Source organism: Hyperolius riggenbachi, chromosome 2, assembly GCF_040937935.1.
Source record: "Hyperolius riggenbachi isolate aHypRig1 chromosome 2, aHypRig1.pri, whole genome shotgun sequence".
Classification (NCBI taxonomy): domain Eukaryota; kingdom Metazoa; phylum Chordata; class Amphibia; order Anura; family Hyperoliidae; genus Hyperolius; species Hyperolius riggenbachi.
The window spans coordinates 64660022-64679368 of record NC_090647.1 but is presented as its reverse complement, the minus strand read 5'-3'; the positions used below and the strand labels follow the sequence as shown (position 1 = coordinate 64679368).

Below are 19347 nucleotides of genomic sequence, written 5' to 3'. Positions count from 1 at the left end.
CTGCCACAGGGATTTCAGTAGCCTGCCACAGGGATTTCAGTAGCCTGCCATAGGGTTTTCAGCAGTCTGCCACAGGGATTTCAGTAGCCTGCCACAGATATTTCAGCAGTCTGCCACAGGGATTTCAGTAGCCTGCCATAGGTATTTCAGCAGTCTGCCACAGGGATTTCAGTAGCCTGCCACAGGGATTTCAGTAGCCTGCGACAGGGATTTCAGTAGCCTGCCACAGGGATTTCAGCAGTCTGCCATAGGTATTTCAGCAGTCTGCCACAGGGATTTCAGCAGTCTGCCACAGGGATTTCAGTAGTCTGCCACAGGGATTTCAGTAGTCTGCCACAGGGATTTCAGTAGCCTGCCACAGGGATTTCAGTAGTCTGCCACAGGGATTTCAGTAGCCTGCCACAGGGATTTCAGTAGCCTGCCACAGGGATTTCAGTAGCCTGCCACAGGGATTTCAGTAGCCTGCCATAGGTATTTCAGCAGTCTGCCACAGGGATTTCAGTAGCCTGCCACAGATATTTCAGCAGTCTGCCACAGGGATTTCAGTAGCCTGCCATAGGTATTTCAGCAGCCTGCCACAGGGATTTCAGTAGCCTGCCACAGGGATTTCAGCAGCCTGCCATAGGTATTTCAGCAGTCTGCCACAGGGATTTCAGTAGCCTGCCACAGGGATTTCAGCAGCCTGCCACAGGGATTTCTGCAGTCTGCCACAGGGATTTCAGTAGCCTGCCACAGGGATTTCAGCAGTCTGCCACAGGGATTTCTGCAGTCTGCCATAGGTATTTCAGCAGTCTGCCACAGGGATTTTACCTTTCTGTCACAGGGATTTCAGCAGTCTGCCACATCGGATTTCAGCAGTTTGCCCCAGGGAATTCAGCAGTCTGCCAAAGGGATTTCAGCAGACTACCACAGGGATTTCAACAATTCAGCAGTTTTCCACAGGGATTTCAGCAGTCTGCCACAGGGATTTCAGTAGTCTGCCACAGGGATTTCAGCAGTCTGCCACAGGGATTTCAGCAGTCTGCCACAGGGATTTCTGCAGTCTGCCACAGGGATTTCTGCAGTCTGCCACAGGGATATCAGCAGTCTGCCACAGGGATTTCAGCAATTCAGCAGTCTTCCACAGGGATTTCTGCAGTCTTCCACAGGGATTTCAGCAGTCTGCCACAGGGATTTCTGCAGTCTTCCACAGGGATTTCTGCAGTCTGCCACAGGGATATCAGCAGTCTGCCACAGGGATTTCTGCAGTCTGCCACAGGGATTTCTGCAGTCTGCCACAGGGATTTCAGCAGTCTGCCACAGGGATTTCAGCAGTCTGCCACAGGGATTTCTGCAGTCTGCCACAGGGATATCAGAAGTCTGCCACAGGGATTTCAGCAATTCAGCAGACTACCACAGGGATTTCAACAATTCAGCAGTCTTCCACAGGGATTTCTGCAGTCTTCCACAGGGATTTCAACAGTCTTCCACAGGGATTTCAGCAGTCTGCCACAGGGATTTCTGCAGTCTGCCACAGGGATATCAGCAGTCTGCCACAGGGATTTCTGCAAGGATTTTAGCAGTCTGCTACACTATCTGCATGAAGTTTGTATGGTTTCCCTGTCCCTGTGTGGGTGTCCTCCAGGCACTCCAGTTTCCTCCCTTGTTCCAAAAACATACAGATAGTTTACTTAGCTTCCCTCTAAAATTGGCCCTAGATTACGATGGCCATATGACTATATTAGAGATTAGACTGTGAGCCCCTGCGAGGGACAGTTTAGTGACAAGACTATATACCCTGGAAAAACGCTGCGTAAGATGTTGGCACTGTAAAAATAGTAATACATTCCAAGTGGATGCTGGATTTGTTTTCAAGGCTTGTGAAATGAATGCCAGGGAGAACAAGGCTTGGAAGCCTGAGAGAAAACAATACAATAAAATGGGAACACTTTGGCTCTGGTGTGCCCGTGTGTGCGTGGCGTGAAATTGGCGATCATGGGAATTGTAGCTCGCTGCGGTCTTGAAGGCAGTCTACCTTTGTTACAGTGTTATGTACAGAACTGAAGCCAGGTCATTCTGTAACGTGATAGCGTGATTCCAAGTATTGTTCTGGGTTACTAGCCTGAGATAATGATCAGTGTGCGGAACACAAGGAACCAGCATAGCGGCACTCGCTGAACCTCTCTGATTTATGCTGTAACCCTTTTCATGTCTGACATTCTCTGCTCTGGCAGTACAATTCTGGTCACATGACATGATGAATAATGGAGTGATGAATGGGTTAACCATTTCATCCGGCGGATTTTTTTCACCTTATGGACGAGAGGAATGTTCACATTTCAGCGCTCCTCCCATTCATTCCCCAATAACTTTATCACTACTTATCACAACAAAATGATCTATACCTTGTTTTTTCCGCCACCAATTAGGCTTTCTTTGGGTGGTACATTATGCTAAGAATTATTTTATTCTAAATACATTTTAATGGGAATAATAAGAAAAAAAGGTAAAAAAAAGTCATTATTTCCCAGTTTGCTGCCGGCAACATTGCGATCGTGGGCTTCTGACCGCACGATCCTCGCACACAGACCCCAAACTACAGGGATGTGACTAGCGTGTCCATGCGGCTGTAGCAGCTGCCGCTGCGGAGGTGAGGCTCACGTCCCAGCGGCAGAAATGGTTAAAGCGGACCTGAACTCAGAACTTTCTCTCTGCTCTGAAAGATAAGCACCAGCATAATAGCCTTTAAAGAAAAAACATTTCTTTGTTACAGCTGATACAAATCATACAATAAATATGCAGTGTGTCTACTTCCTGCTTTCATGGAAGCAGACATAGAGTTAACATCCTCTGTTTACAAATTAGCTGCGCTGCCAAGGCAGATTACAGCTGTGATAAGTCACAGATGAGGGGGAATTAGACAGGCTTAACTCTCTAAATACATACAGGGTGCATTTCTCTATGTTTTCCTTCTGTCCTGTGCAAGAGTTCAGGTTCATGTTAATCCATTTTTGGATTTGGGGGTATTTAAAGAGAGTCTGAAGGGAATATAAATCCTGCTTTTTAACTGCTATTTAGCTTAAGCAGTATGCGGAGAGGTGAAACGCTGCATTCCTGCGGCAAAACGAGGGCTTTATACCCCTCAAATCCCGGGACTATTTTAAAAGTTGTGGATTTTGCTGCCCGGGGAGGCAGAGCTTTGCGCTGTAGCTCTGGCTCTGCTGGAGTCAATCTCCGTGCGGATCTCCGTCTCTCCCCGCCCCTCTCTGTAAAAAAAGACTGAGAGGGGCGGGGAGAGGCGGAGATCAGTGGAAATTGACTCCAGTAGAGGAAGAGCTACAGCACAAAGCTCTGCCTCTACCAGGAAGCGCTCCCTGCATATTGCCCCGGGGATTTGGGGGGTATAAAGCCCTCGTTTTGCCACTGGAATGCAGCGTTTCACCTCTCCTCATACTGCAGGTAAAAAGCAGGATTTATTTTCGCTTCAGACCCTCTCTTTACCTTGAGAGGGGGAAGCCTCTGGATCCTAGTGAGGCTAACCCCAGCCTCTTCACCCTCCGGGATCCAGCACTGGCAACCTCCTAACACCGGCAAGGTAAATATTGACCTTCTGCGCTTGGGAGCAGGTGCAGAAGCAGCTTTCCGATAGGCTCTGGCAAAGATAGCCGAGCCCGATCTGGGGCACTTTACTGCCTGAGCCCATCGGAAAGCTGCTACTGCGCCTGTGCTGGAGCCGGGAAGGTAAATGTTGCAGGTGCTACTGCAGTATTTTCGGGGGCTGCCAGCGCTGGATCCCTGAGGTTTAGGAGGACGGGGAAGGCTCATTATGTCCCAGAGGCTTCCCCCTCCCGAGGTAAGTGCCCCCATGAGATGTTTTTTTGCTACAGTTTTACTTTAAACTGACTTACCGTACCTCATGGATTATCGTTCCTTGTTTGATTGAACTCATGATTTACCTCTCCTTATCTGTTTATCTCGTGAATTATCTCTCCTTATTTGTTTATCTCATACATTAGCTCTCCTTTAACAGCGAGGCTAGGTCCACACCGGTCCGTCTACAGATTGGATCCGTTTGAAACGGATCCGGTTTGTTTTTTCCCCTCGGTTTTTAAGTTTTACATATGTTTGGAGCATACATTTCAGGTCCGTGGAAACATATGTCTGGGGGGGGAGCAACTGGAGGTAGAAGCAGCCAGAACGGGGGTGGCAGCGGGCAGCGGGGTGGCCCCCCACCCTCCATCACCTGGGTCCCCCGTCCCCGCTCCCTTCCAGCTACTGCGCAAAAACTTGTTAAAATGTAATATCCGCAGCGAGCCGGGGGCGCTTACCTTCTCTCTTTGCGTTCCACAGCTCGCCATTAGACTGACTGCAATGACGCCCTCTATACTATGGAGGGCGGCATTGCAGGAAGTGACGCTGCGAGCGGAGGAAGTAGAGAGAAGGTAAGCACTTCCCCGCTCGCTGCGGACATTACATTTTAACACGTTTTTGCACTAATAGCTGGAGGGGGAGCGGGGACGGGGGACCCAGGTGAGGAAGGGAGGCGACGACCCCGCTGCCCGCTGCCACCCCCATCCTGGCTGCTTCCCCCTCTAGCATGGCGGCATGGTGACATTTTTACTGCTGGCAGGTGAAGTCTGTGGAAAGAGATGATGCATTTTTGGCAGTTGGAAACAGCTGTTATTTACCACAATGCAACAAGGCTCCCACAGTGTGATGTCAGAACCACGGTCCTGACATCACACTGTGGGAGGGGTTTCACCACAATATCAGCCACACAGAGCCCCCTGATGATCCGTTTTGGAAAAGGAAAAGATTTTTCATGGGAAAGGGGGTATCAGCTACTGATTGGGATGAAGTTCAATCTTTGGTTACGGTTTCTCTTGAAGTATATACTGTATGTCCAGTTAAGGGTCAAATGGTGCTGTTGGTTTTGTGACTTTAACTGTACTTTTGAAACAATTCATTGTACTTTGTATTCTTTTTGAAGATCTGATGACCCAGACCAAAGTTCTCTGTATGGATTTGACTCTGTGCCCCAGAAGATCTGTTTAATCTGTGGTGATGAAGCATCGGGGTGCCATTATGGAGTCCTCACCTGTGGAAGCTGTAAAGTCTTCTTTAAGCGAGCCGTAGAAGGTGAGAGTACTGCAGCATCTGTATCAGGAATGGATGTGTGGAGAGCAATGATCAGACCTGATCTGTAGAGCACAGAGGTGGGAGTAGCTTGAGTACAGCAGCATCTGTATCAGGAATGGATGTGTGGAGAGCAATGATCAGACCTGATCTGTAGAGCACAGAGGTGGGAGTAGCTCGAGTACTGCAGCATCTGTATCAGGAATGGATGTGTGGAGAGCAATGATCAGACCTGATCTGTAGAGTACAGAGGTGGGAGTAGCTCGAGTACTGCAGCATCTGTATCAGGAATGGATGTGTGGAGAGCAATGATCAGACCTGATCTGTAGAGCACAGAGGTGGGAGTAGCTAGCACACACACACAGGATAGGGAGGGGAGGTGCAGGAAGCAAGACAGACATGTAGTCATAGCAGCAGGCCATAGGAAGAGTAGGGTAAGCTTACACACAATATACAGTAGAGTCCAGATTATCCAGAACTCAACTAACCAGCAGTCTCAATCAACCAACTGAAATCACCAGCTCTACTCACAGTGGTGACAGCTAAATTCAGGCTGTTTTGGGGCTCTGCTGTGCTTAAAGAGAAACTCCAACCAAGAATTGAACTTTTTCCCAATCAGTAGCTGATACCCCATTTTACATGAGAAAGACAATGATTTTCACAAACAGACCATCAGGGGGCGCTGTGTGACTGATTTTGTGCTGAAATCCCTCCCACAAGAACCTCTGAAGACCGCGGTACTCCTGGCAAACAGCCACAATGTAACAATGTTCAGAGACAGGAAACAGCTGTTATTAGCTGTCTAACAGCCAGAGCAGCTAGAAACAGCTAAATAACCTGCCCACAGTAACAATGTCTCCATGTAATAAATGTCAGAATGTGAATCTGGGAGAGGAAAGATTTTACAATGAGCAAACACTGACTAAATCATTTATACATAATTATGGTAAAAAATGAAGCACTTTTTTTACTACATTATTTTCACTGGAGTTCCTCTTTAAAGTGAATCTGTGAGGAGGAAAACCTCCCCTGGGGGGTACTCACCTTGGGAAGAGAAGCCTATAGATCCTAAAGAGGGTTAACTCACAGACTCCTTTTACTGCTGGGAGCCCCGGACACAGGAAAACAAAAATGATACAGCCACTGCTGCATGCAGGCGCAGCAGTGACTTTCCCCTTGTGCTTGCGCCTGCTCAGTAGAGCAGTACCCATCGGGGTCACTGTTCTGGAGCCTGATGACTACTGCGCCTGCATGCACCGCCAACAAGCTTTCTCAGTGGATTTTCGGGGAGTGCCAGTGCTGTATAGGAGTTGCTTAGGAGGTCGGTGGAAGCCTCTTTAACTGCTTGAGGACCGCGGTGTTAAACCCCCCTAGAGACCAGGCTATTTTTTACTAAATAGGCCACTGCAGCTTTAAGGCCTCGCTGCAGGGCCACACAAGTGATTCCCCCCCACACCTTTTCTCCCCACCAACAGAGCTCTCTGTTGGTGGGGTCTGATCGCTCCCCCAATGTTTATTTTTTTTTATAAATATTTTTCTTTTTTTTTAAAATACATTTTCTTACTTTTTAATCTATTTTCCCTCCCACCATCAGCCTATCACAGCTGATCGCTCCTGTGTCCCCCAGGGGGACAGCCGTGTCACACAGCTGTCCCCAGTACAGCGCAGCCATAGATGGCAGCACTGTACATAGTTACTAGATGGCGGTTTTGCCATCTAACAGTCTCCAAGTGGCGATCGCCGCTGGGAGACTGAAGGCGGAGCAGAGCTCCATCATCAGAGCGGAGATGCTCTCCTGCAAGCCCCATAGGGAGCCATTCACGCCAATGGAGTGGTCCTGGGGCTGCTGCCGCGTTTACGCCAATTGGCGTGGAGGGGCCGGCAGGTAGTTAAAATGTAACTGTTGGGCATAACATCAAAAATCAATTCTTTATTTTTAGCTGGTAAACAAGTAATAAGGATGCTAACCAGGCAATTCAAAAGTTAAAAATCAATATTACTTTTCTTATCCATAAAACAACATTCCCCAGTTTCCTGGCTCTTATTTGGTACATCGGCTGCACAAAGGAAGTTGCAGGGCATGCTGGGTTTTCTTTTTTTGCTTCTTTACTTTCCCCTCAGACTTAACTAATGCAGCCTGATTGGCTGAAGCCACTTCCGTTCCTGTTTTCCCCTCCCACACCTGTTTCTCTGATTGGCCAGTATTTCTCATACTGCACTTTCTATTGCAGAGCTGGGTGGGAGTGCCTGAAGACTGAGAGGAGGACGGGCAATGCATACACAATCAGGCAGGGGAGAGTAAGGGAGGAAATTACATCAGGATTGGCTTCAAGATAGAAACAATGAAAATGGAGAATCCTAAGGATTTTCCTTTTATTTTTTCCTATAGAAAAATCACTGAAATCAAAACGTGGACAGTGCAATACATATGTTATGTAAGAAGAGCAAGTATTTATCTACTTATGTATGTGTTTTTTTGTTTTTCTGAGATAGTATGGCTGACAGCTCCTCTTTAAGATCCAGAGGGGTGAGACTCAGCCTGAGTTGTACATCATGCCCCTCCCCCCCTTCCTTCTTCACTAAGCTGCTTCTATTTACCAAGTGTTGCTAATCCTGTTACCTGCATCAAATGACTTAAAAATGGGGCAGATGACCAGTGGGAGCCAACAATTGTCTACAAAGACCCACAGATCTGTGTAGAAAATGTGGAGCTGCCACAGCGGAGTCAGAGTTTCTTCCTCTGCAATGAGGTATCACCAAACCACGTCCACCTCCTCCTTCTATTACCTCCTGTGGGCAGAGTTAGCTCCATGCTCAGAGGATAAGACTGGCTGGTGCCTCCTCCTACTTCCTCCCAGACTACCTCCTTTGTGCTCAGAGGATAAGACTGGCTGGTGCCTCCTCCTACTTCCTCCCAGACTACTTCCTGTGGGCAGGTTAGAGTCAACTCTGTGCTCAGAGGATAAGACTGGCTGGTGCCTCCTCCCACTTCCTCCCTGACTACCTCCTGTGGGCAGAGTCAGCTCTGTGCTCAGAGGATATGACTGGCTGGTGCCCCCTCCAACTTCCTCTTAGACTACTTCCTGTGGGCAGGTTAGAGTCAACTCTGTGCTCAGAGGATATGACTGGCTGGAGCCTCTTCCCACTTTCTCCCAGACTACCTCCTCTGCGCAGAGTTAGCTCTGTGCTCAGAGGATAAAACTGGCTGGCAGAAAATGCATGTAAAATCTCATATACTGTTAGCCTATGGGCTGCTCAGAAATATCATTGGGATGCGTTTACCAGTGCGATTTTATGTGCATTTTGTGCCATCCCTTGCCCAACTGCTGTTATGCCGCATCACTCCGTTTTCCCCCCGACACGCCCTTCCTTCACCCGGTTAGTAACAGAACAACAATTTCCTTCTTCCCGCGTTCTGTATGCAAATCACATGCTATTTTCATGCAATGCTTTGTTTATGCTTTGATGTGTTTTTATTTTCAAAAAAAGGAGAAAAAAAGATCTTATAATGTCTTTTTTTTCACTTCATGAATATGACTAAGTATTAAAAATACAAAACATTAAAACGAATGAAAAAAACATAAAAGCATAAAAAACCTGCAGAAACGCACGTGACAGAAAACTCATGGTTTCCCGCATGTCAGTGAGCATGCTGGGAGATTTTCTTCATCTTTGTCTCTGGCACACACTTTCAATTATGAATGGCCAATCACTGACCAATCTTACTACCTCCATCAGTGATGAGCAAAAATGCTGATATTCTTTTAGCTTTCATTTTTTTTCCCAAAAATAATGTGAGCAAAAATGCCCTCGAAAATCATTTTATAATATGTTTGGGATTTTTTGCATTAAAAGTAGCTCCAAAGACGATCCAGCACTTGGGCATGGAGGTCTGATCTTCAGCATGTCATCTTCTTTGGTGTGTGCAGCCTACACCTTGCGTACGAGAGAGAACGGCGCCGGAGACTTGGGCGCAGGACACAGCCGGTATATGGCTGATCCTGCTGCCGCACAAGTCCGGGCCGTATTAATTACTATTCCCCCTCCAGGCTGCCATGGATAGTGGGGGGAATGAAATAATTCGGCTTCCAGCTATTGCTGGAAGCCGAATTATTGTTTTAAAAGCAACTTCAGCTCTGTCTTCTGAGGGCACTGAAGTTACTCCCTGTGCCTGCTATAGCCGTGGTTCCTATTACGGCCTATGGTGGCGCCGACTGCGCTCAAACCTCCTGCGCTGCTGCGCCCAAGTCTCCAGCGCTGGATTCGCTGTGTTCGTACACCTTGGTTGTTCTTGCATTAAAAGTAGGGATTTTATTAGACTGTCTGACTCCATTATGCCTCTATTGATAACAAATGTTATTCTATTTGGGAAGCTTGGTCCTCGTATTGTGACCAGTTGTCCACTGGAATGGTAGCACGGGGAACTCCTGCTTCTATCTGATGTTGAAATAATTTTTCTAATTTAGGCTGTGTGCACACATAACATAACATGAAAGGCTGCATTTTATGTCATGTTTTCATCTTATGTTGTGTGCGTTTTTGCTGCGTTTTTGCTGTGTTCGCATTTTTTTAATGCAGATGCGTTTTTCAAGTGTTTTGCGTGCGTTTTAATGCGTTTGCAGTTTGCATATACAAAACGCATATGCGTTTTCTATGCGTTTTTCATGCGTTTTTGTATTTCCATTTATTCAACTCAGTAGAAAGACAACAGGAAGCGGAAATACATCACAAAACAATTTTTGGGGGAAAAATGCATATAAAAACGCATGTAAAACGCATGAAAAATGCATACCATTGCGTTCCCATTCACTTTCATTATGTGCGTTTTTGATGCGTTTTTGCATAACATGCAACAAAACTAGCGTTTTTCAAAACACGCATATAAAACGCATATGAGTTTTTTCCTGCGGCCCATAGACTTCCATTAGCGTCAGAAACGCAGAGCTTTCCACAACGCTTGCGTTTCTGCTGTGTGTGCACCTAGCCTCAATGTACTTACCCTGGTCTGTCACACCTGATATTCTAAATAGGGTTGCTCAAATCCGGATTCGGGAGATACCCGGATAGTTGCTATCCGGATAACTCCCAGTAAACCTGTGCGGAGTGGGCCCCCCGCCGGTCAATCTTACCTGTTTGATGTCTTCTTCGTCCTTCACTCGGCGCCTCCCACGAAGCGCTCCACACACGTCATGTGATTACAAACACTTTTTCCTTCAACCCGGAAGGAGGAAGTGTTTGTAATCACGTGACCGCTGCTTGGACCGCATCGTGGGAGGCGCCGAGGGACGGACCGAAGAAGACATCATACATGTAAGATTGACCACCCCGCACAGGTAACTGGGAGATATCCGGATAGAACTATCCGGATGTCTCCTGGAACCGGATTTGAGCAGCCCTGATTCTAAATAATGTTTAGTATTGCAACCTTTCTACTTATGTCATTCTCTTTAATAGATTTACGCTGTAATTCCTGTGATATAGGCCAACCTGTCTGGATTTTTTTTGTTGTTGAATAAAGCTTTTTGAAATGTAAAAAAGTAGGGATTTTTTCACATATTTTTGCAAATTTTCACATCAGAAAAATTATTTTCCTTTGATCATATATTCTCAAAATCGAAAATGACTTAGGTGAAAATTTGCAAGCAACACTGACCACCATAAAGTATGAGAGTATACCAGCGTAATCTGCTCATAGTATTCAAATTTTTTGTGGACATGCGCCCTGGGAGGAGCATTGCCAGTTGCTAAGATGCTTCCGCTTTAGGCCAGATTAGCGATGATGCGTACGCCGACAGGAAGTACCTTTCTGGCCAGTGTGGGGGGCCGAATGGGGTTATGGAACTCAAGTGGAGGAAGCCCAGCAGGTATAGCGTCCCTCCCTACAAAGCCTCTAAAGACACGGGACACACAAACATTTGTTAGGCAGGCAAGTGCTGCCATGCTTCCCCACAGCCTCACCACAGCTAATGGTATCACATGCATGTTTGAAACAGCTTCGTTTACTGAAGTGTCAGTTGGAGCAGCAAGTTTGAATAAAGCGTTTTTAAAGAGAGCGTGGGTTAAAAAAAAGTAGGCTACTTGATCCGGGGGGCTAAGCGCTTCAGGTCACCGAAAAAATGCCGCTCCCCGCTGCTCCTGTGGGTCGCACTAGCCCATTTTCACTTTTCTGACCTATAGGTCACGACGCTGCAAGGAGAGACTGTGTGTCTCTCACAGGGAGGCGGGGGAGCGGAAGGGGGTGCGGCCAGGGAAGCCCAATGGCAGCTCTGGAAACCCTGCAGGAACGCCCCTGGCGGGAGTTTGGAACAGGGAATCCCTCTACCAAATGTTTACCTCCGAGATAGCAACAAATAATGTCGCCAATCTTGGGGGGCTATAGCAGGGCGGTGGGGGGGCAGAGAGGCACGTCATGAGGCAGAGGACATGCCTATGTGTCCCATCTGCCCACCCTGGGTTCTCTTTAAGCAAAAGTGAGTACTACAGTGCCGAACCATCTGTCTATGGAATATTATGTTATAGTATTCAAAAATCTGTCGACCCTCCCACTACAGGGGGTGGTAAAATTGGCCGAACAAAATTGACGATGTGTACCAGGCTATAGGAGGACACAGACAGAAATACTTGAGCGGGAGCACAAACAGACATGAAACAGGAATAACTTCGAGCGCTCCGCATCTCCATGAAAAAAAAAAAAAATCAAATACTTTTAGTCATAGTTCCAGTCTAACTGCCAAAATTCATGTCCTTGACTTTTTTCTCCTGCTTGATGTTCATATTTCTGTAAATTGGCAAGCCGGGGTTAAATGTGTATTAATCAGAATCTGCACTTTGAGTACTTTGGGAAGATAAGATGTTTTCAAGGGTAAACAGAGCGAAAAACACATTCCTCGGAAAACAGAAACAGGCCCCTCAGAACACAGATAAGATGGCTGCAGTTAAGCTGTATTTTACTAAGCAGTGACGTATCTGACTATTCAATTGTGCGGTCTCAAATTTAAAGTGTGATTTTCGGAAGAGAAATAGTTTTCACATTAGACTGCACACTGAGTACACAGATCATCAATATGTCATCAGTTCAGCTCGTTAGCTAATCAGTTTTTGTGGCCACTTTCTGTTTATGCTTAGATGGATCCTGAATAAACAAAGCATTTATTATAAGACGATATTCTCATTTTGATGTGACACAACTGAAATGTTATATGTACAACAAAAGGGAGTGTGCTTTTTAAAGTGAACCAGAGACGTATTGTATTTTACCATGTATATAAGTGGGAACAACCCCTACCCTGCTCTCTGTTTCATCCTTTACTGCTCAGCCTGCTTCTTATCAGCCCTGATAAAATCCCTGACTGAGCATTCAGTCTGGCTTTGCTTAGGAATCATTATAGCTGAGTCATTATAGCAGAGCCAGAAGAAGGCTGGCTTGGGCTCGAAAAGACATCAGAGAAGACAGACTCAGCTATAATGATTCCTGAGAAAAGCCAGACTGAATGCTCAGTCGGGGATTTTATCAGGGCTGATAACAAGCAGACTGAGCAGTGAAGAATGAAACAGAGAGCAGAGTAGGTGTTTTCTCTAATGTTCCCACTCATATATATGGTAAAATACATGAGGGTGTTTCGTCTCTGGTTTTAAGGACACCTGAACTTGAGAGATATGGAGGCTGCCATATTTATTTGCTATTAACCGATAATAATAATAATTCCTGACATCCTGTTGGTCTCTTTGGCTGCTTCAGGGCTGACTCACACTAATAGAGCTTTTTAAACGCAATTCTATGGGGGATTTTTACAAAATCACATCTCTCCAGTGTGAACACTCACATAGGATAACATTAGCAAGAGTTTTTAAAATCACAAGCGCTTAGAAAAGCTTTTGTATGGGGAACGAGCCCTCGGGGTCTGAATCACACACCTGAAAAAATCATGCAGCTAATCCATCAGACATCAGTCAGAAAAATCTGATCTGCATGCTTGTTTAGGCCAATTTTACATCTGGCCTTGTGGTGTGATGTTCCGCACCCATCGCACCGCAAGTCAAATACCGTCATTCTTATGACCATGTGGCAGAGTGCGCCGACAGCGCCATGTGCATACCCCCCCCTCCTCCCCCTCCGCACCTCACCCAGTAACGTACTCCCTGCTGAACAGGAAGTGTGTCACTGGGATTCATGGGTTCCCTGTCGTACCACACGCTGCTGCCAATAAATGTAATATTTCTGCACCGCCCATTGACTTACATGTATTCTGCCGCGCTGCGGTCGGAAGTCCAGTGGTAATATGCTGTTTGTTTTTGTGGTGGCGAGCGGTAACTTCCAGTGCAACATGGTAAGTATGCTAGGCCCCATTGCCTTGCATTGTCATACGTTACCCTGTGGTTAAAGGGAATCTAAACTGAGAAGGATATGGAATTTTCCTTTTAAAATAATGCCAATTGCCTGATTCCCCTGCTGATCCTGTGTTTCTAATACTTTCATTCACAGCCCCTGAACGAGCATGCAGATCAGGTGCTCTGACTGGAGTCAGACTGGATTAGCTGCATGCTTGTTTCCGGTGTGTGATTCAGCCACTGCTGCAGGCAGAGATCAGCAAGATTGCCAGGCAACTGGTAGTCGAATCTCGGCTCTGCCTGTTCAGTAAACCAGCACCTATTCAGTAGGAGACCTTAGGCAAGTTTCCCTAACACTGCTACTGCCTATAGAGCACGCCCTAGTGGCTGCAGCTCTGTCGCTTTGAGTCCGCCAGGAGAAAAGCGCGGTATAAATGATATTTGTCTTGTCTTGTATTGTTTAGGAAACATCCATACCCCTCTTAGTTTAGGTTCCCTTTAACCACTTCAGGACTCAGCCTTTACCCCCCCCCCCCCCTTAAGGACCAGCGCTGAATTCTAAGATCTGTGCTGGGTGGGCTCTACAGCCCCCAGAACAGATCAAATAACAGGCAGAGCGACCAGATCGCCCCCCTTTTTTCCCCACTAGGGGGATGATGTGCTGGGGGGGGGGTCTGATCGCTCCTGCATGCGTGTGGGTGGCGGGGGGGGGGCACCTCAAAGCCCCCTCCACCGCAGGATTCCCCCTCTCCCTCTTCTCCCTCCCTGCCCCGGAGATCGGAGGCTGCACAGGAACGGATCTGTCCTGTGCAGCCTCTAACAGGCACCTGCCTGTCATGTGACAGCGATCCCCGGCCGCTGATTGGCCGGGGATCGCTGATCTAGTACAACGCTGCTACTGTTAGCAGCGTAGTAAAAAAGTAAACAAAGTGGATTATTTCCGCTTGTGTTTACATTTAGCCTGCGAGCTGCGATCGACGCCCCGCAGGCTATTCACGGAGCCCCCCGCCGTGAATTGACAGGAAGCAGCCGCTCGCGCAAGCGGCTGTTTCCTGATTCATTAGCCTGCAGCTGGCGACGCAGATGTGCGTCGCTGGTCCTGCAGCTACCACTTTGCCGACACGCGTTATGAGTGCGCGGTCGGCAAGTGGTTAAACAAGGTAATGCAATGCACACTTGCAAGGGAAGTGTAAAAGGGCTCTCAGGGTCTATGACTGGAAGTATGAGAGGCAGTAGATCAGCAGGGCAGCCAGGCAACTGGTATTGCTTAAAGGAAACATCAGGCAATCTATGTAAAAGGAGATTTACTTACCTCCAACCCCTGGCAGCCGATACGTCCCTCGCCGCAGTTCAGGTGGCCCGCGGTCCCTTCCGTTGGAGATGCCACCCTTGCCAGGTTGGCATCTACTGCACCTGCGCGAGCACCACTTGGGGTCGTACTGACCCAGGCACTGTAGTTCTGCACCTGCGCCGTACACTCCAGATGATGTCAACGCCACCGCCAGCAGCTCTCACACAGGTGCAGTAGATGCCAACCTGGCAAGGGTGGCATCTCCAACGGAAGGGACCCCGGGCCACCAGAGCTGCGGCGAGGGAAGTATCGGCTGCCAGGGGCTGGAGGAATCCCCGGTAAGTAAATCTCCTTTTACATACCGTACATTGCCTGATGTTTCCTTTAAAGGGTAGGAAATATGGTAGCCTTCACATACCTCTCGCATCAGGTGTCTATTAAAGGGGAACTACAGCACAAAATTGTAAAATTTAAAATATGTACAAACATAGACAAATAAGAAGTACGTTTTTTTCCAGAGTAAAATGAGCCGTAAATTACTTTTCTCCTATGTTGTTGTCACTTACAGTAGGTAGTAGAAATCTGACAGAAGTGACTGGTTTTGGGCTAGTTCATCTCTTCATAGGGGATTCTAAGTCCATCTCTTCATAGGGGATTCTCAGCAAGGCTTTTATTCTTTATAAAGATATTCCCTAAAAAGGATTTAAACAATGATGCTGGCCAGCTTCCCTGCTCGCTACACAGTTTTTTGGCAGTTGGACTGAGCAACTGCCATTCACTAAGTACTTTTGAAAATAAATAAATCCCTGAGAATCCCCTATGAAGTTATGGACTAGTCCAAAACCTGTCACTTCTGTCAGATTTCTACTTCCTATTGTAAGTGACAGCAACATAGGAGAAAAGTAATTTACGGCTCATTTTACTCTGGAAAAAACGTACTTCTTATTTGTCTATGTTTGTACATATTTTAAATTTTTAAATTTTTCGTCGTAGTGCCCCTTTAACTACATAAAAAAGTGAATTAACAATGCATAATTAAAAAAAGGGAGTAAGACTTATACAACATTAGAGGTTTCTCAAAAATGATTTTATTAAGGGTACATGTCCCCAAAATGAATCAAGTAATAAAAGTATAAATAATTTGATAATAAAAAAACAATGATTTCATTGTATAAAGAAGCCCAATTAATTAAGTACACAAAGGAATATGTGCACCTGGCATGCCTTAAAGAGGAGCTGTTGCGAAAATCTTAAAATTTAAAACGCATACAAATAAGAAGTATGTTTCTCCCTGAGTAAAATGAGCCATAAATTACTTCTCTCTTATGTTCCAGTCACTTACAGTAAGTAGTAGAAATCTGACATTACCGACAGTTTTTGGGCTAGTCCATCTCTCCATAGGGGAATTCTCAGCATGGCCTTTATTCTTTATAAAGACACTCCCTGAAAAAGATTCATACAATATGCTGGCCAGCCTCCCTGCTCCCAGTACACTTTTTTTTGGCAGTTGGACAGAGCAACTGACATTCACTAAGTGCATTTTGAAAATAAAGAAATCCCTGTGAACCCCCCATGAGGAGATGGGCTAGTCCAAAACCTGTCGGTTCAGTCAGATTTCTACTACCTACTGTGAGGGACAGCAACTTAGGAGAAAAGTAATTTATGGCTCATTTAACCACTTAAGGACTGCAGTCATAAAACCCCTTAAGGACCAGAGCCTTTTTTTCCATTCGGACCACTGCAGCTTTCACGGTTTATTGCTCAGTCATACAACCTACCACCTAAATGAATTTTACCTCCTTTTCTTGTCACTAATACAGCTTTCTTTCGGTGCTATTTGATTGCTGCTGCGAGTTTTACTTTTTATTATATTCATCAAAAAAGACATGAATTTTGTCAAAAAAATGACTTTTTTTACTTTCTGTGCTGACATTTTTCAAATAAAGTAAAATTTCCTATACATTTGAGCGCGAAAGTTATTCTGCTACATGTCTTTGATAAAAAAAAAAACCATTCAGTGTATATTTATTGGATTGGGTAAAAGTTATAGCGTTTACAAACTATGGTGCCAAAAGTGAATTTTCCCATTTTCAAGCATCTCTGACTTTTCTGCGCACCTGTCAGGTTTCATGAGGGGCTAAAATTCCAGGATAGTACAAATACCCCCCAAATGACCCCATTTTGGAAAGAAGACATCCCAAAGTATTCAGTGAGAGGCATAGTGAGTTCATAGAAGATTTTATTTTGTGTCACAAGTTAGCGGAAAATGACACTTTGTAACAAAAAAAACAAAAAAAAAAAGTTTCCATTTCTTCTAACTTGCGACAAAAAAAAAATTAAATCTGCCACGGACTCACTATGCTCCTCTCTGAATACCTTGAAGTGTCTACTTTCCAAAATGGGGTCATTTGTGGGGTGTGTTCACTGTCCTGGCATTTTGGGGGGTGCCTAATTGTAAGCACCCCTGTAAAGCCTAAAGATGCTCATTGGACTTTGGGCCCCTTAGCGCAGTTAGGCTGCAAAAAAGTGCCACACATGTGGTATTGCCGTACTCAGGAGAAGTAGTATAATGTGTTTTGGGGTGTATTTTTACACATACCCATGCTGGGTGGGAGAAATATCTCCGTAAATGACAATTTTTTTTATTTTTTTTACACAATTGTCAATTTATAGAGATATTTCTCCCACTCAGCATGGGTATGTGGAAAAATACACCCCAAAACACATTATACTACTTCTCCTGAGTACGGCGATACCACATGTGTGGCACTTTTTTGCACCCTAACTGCGCTAAGGGGCCCAAAGTCCAATGAGTACCTTTAGGATTTCACAGGTCATTTTGAGAAATTTCGTTTCAAGACTGCTCCTCACGGTTTAGGGCCCCTAAAATGCCAGGACAGTATAGGAATCCCACAAATTACCCCATTTTAGAAAGAAGACACCCCAAGGTATTCCATTAGGAGTATGGTGAGTTCATAGAAGATTTTTTTTTTTTGTCACAAGTTAGCGGAAATTGATTTTAATAGTTTTTTTTCACAAAGTGTCATTTTCCGCTAACTTGTGACAAAAATAAAATCTTCTATGAACTCACCATACTCCTAACGGAATACCTTGGGGTGTCTTCTTTCTAAAATGGGGTCATTTGTGGGGTTCCTATACTGCCCTGGCATTTTAGGGGCCCTAAACCGTGAGGAGTAGTCTTGAAACCAAATGTCGCAAAATGACCTGTGAAATCCTAAAGGTACTCATTGGACTTTGGGCCCCTTAGCGCACTTAAGGTGCAAAAAAGTGCCACACATGTGGTACCGCCGTACTCAGGAGAAGTAGTATAATGTGTTTTGGGGTGTATTTTCACACATACAGATGCTAGGTGGGAGAAATATCTCTGTAAATGACAATTATTTGATTTTTTTTACACACAATTGTCCATTTACAGAGAGATTTCTCCCACCCAGCATGGGTATGTATAAAAATACACCCCAAAACACATTATACTACTTCTTCTGAGTACGGCGATACCACATGTGTGACACTTTTTTGCAACCTAGGTGCGCTAAGGGGCCTAACGTCCTATTCACAGGTCATTTTGAGGCATTTGGATTCTAGACTACTCCTCACGGTTTAGGGCCCCTAAAATGCCAGGGCAGTATAGGAACCCCACAAGTGACCCCATTTTAGAAAGAAGACACCCCAAGGTATTCCGTTAGGGGTATGGTGAGTTCATAGAAGATTTTTTTTTTTGTCACAAGTTAGCGGAAAATGACACTTTGTGAAAAAAAAAAACAATACATATCAATTTCCGCTAACTTGTGACAAAAAATAAAATCTTCTATGAACTCACCATACCCCTAACGGAATACCTTGGGGTGTCTTCTTTCTAGAATGGGGTCATTTGTGGGGTTCCAATACTGCCCTGGCATTTTAGGGGCCCTAAACCGTGAGGAGTAGTCTTGAACCCAAATGTCTCAAAATGACCTGTGAAATCCTAAAGGTACTCATTGGACTTTGGGCCCCTTAGCACAGTTAGGCTGCAAAAAAGTGTCACACATGTGGTATCGCCGTACTCAGAAGAAGTAGTATAATGTGTTTTGTGGTGTATTTTTACATATAACCATGCTGGGTGGGAGAAATATCTCTGTAAATGACACATTTTTGATTTTTTTTACACACAATTGTCCATTTACAGAGAGATTTCTCCCACCCAGCATGGGTATGTGTAAAAATACACCACAAAACACATTATACTACTTCTCCTGAGTATGGCGATACTACATGTGTGACACTTTTTTGCAGCCTAGGTGCGCTAAGGGGCCCAACGTCCTATTCACAGGTCATTTTGAGGCATTTGTTTTCTAGACTACTCCCCACGGTTTAGGGCCCCTAAAATGCCAGGGCAGTATAGGAACCCCACAAGTGACCCCATTTTAGAAAGAAGACACCCCAAGGTATTCCGTTAGGGGTATGGTGAGTTCATAGAAGATTTTATTTTTTGTCACAAGTTAGTGAAAAATGACACTTTGTGAAAAAATCAATAAAAATCCAATTTCCGCTAACTTTTGACAAAAAATAAAATCTTCTATGAACTCATCATACACCTAACAGAATACCTTGGG

The 19347-nt window shown here is 45.5% G+C and overlaps 1 protein-coding gene across 2 annotated transcripts in view; it reads left to right on the top strand.

The window, feature by feature from the left end:
- Nucleotides 1-19347, top strand: part of PGR (progesterone receptor) — a 148570-nt gene that overhangs the window by 24105 nt on the left and 105118 nt on the right. For both annotated transcript variants that reach the window (XM_068266849.1, XM_068266848.1), the window contains one exon: nucleotides 4970-5118. In XM_068266849.1, the coding sequence (XP_068122950.1) occupies nucleotides 4970-5118 (149 nt within the window). The remainder of the gene's footprint in view (nucleotides 1-4969; nucleotides 5119-19347) is intronic.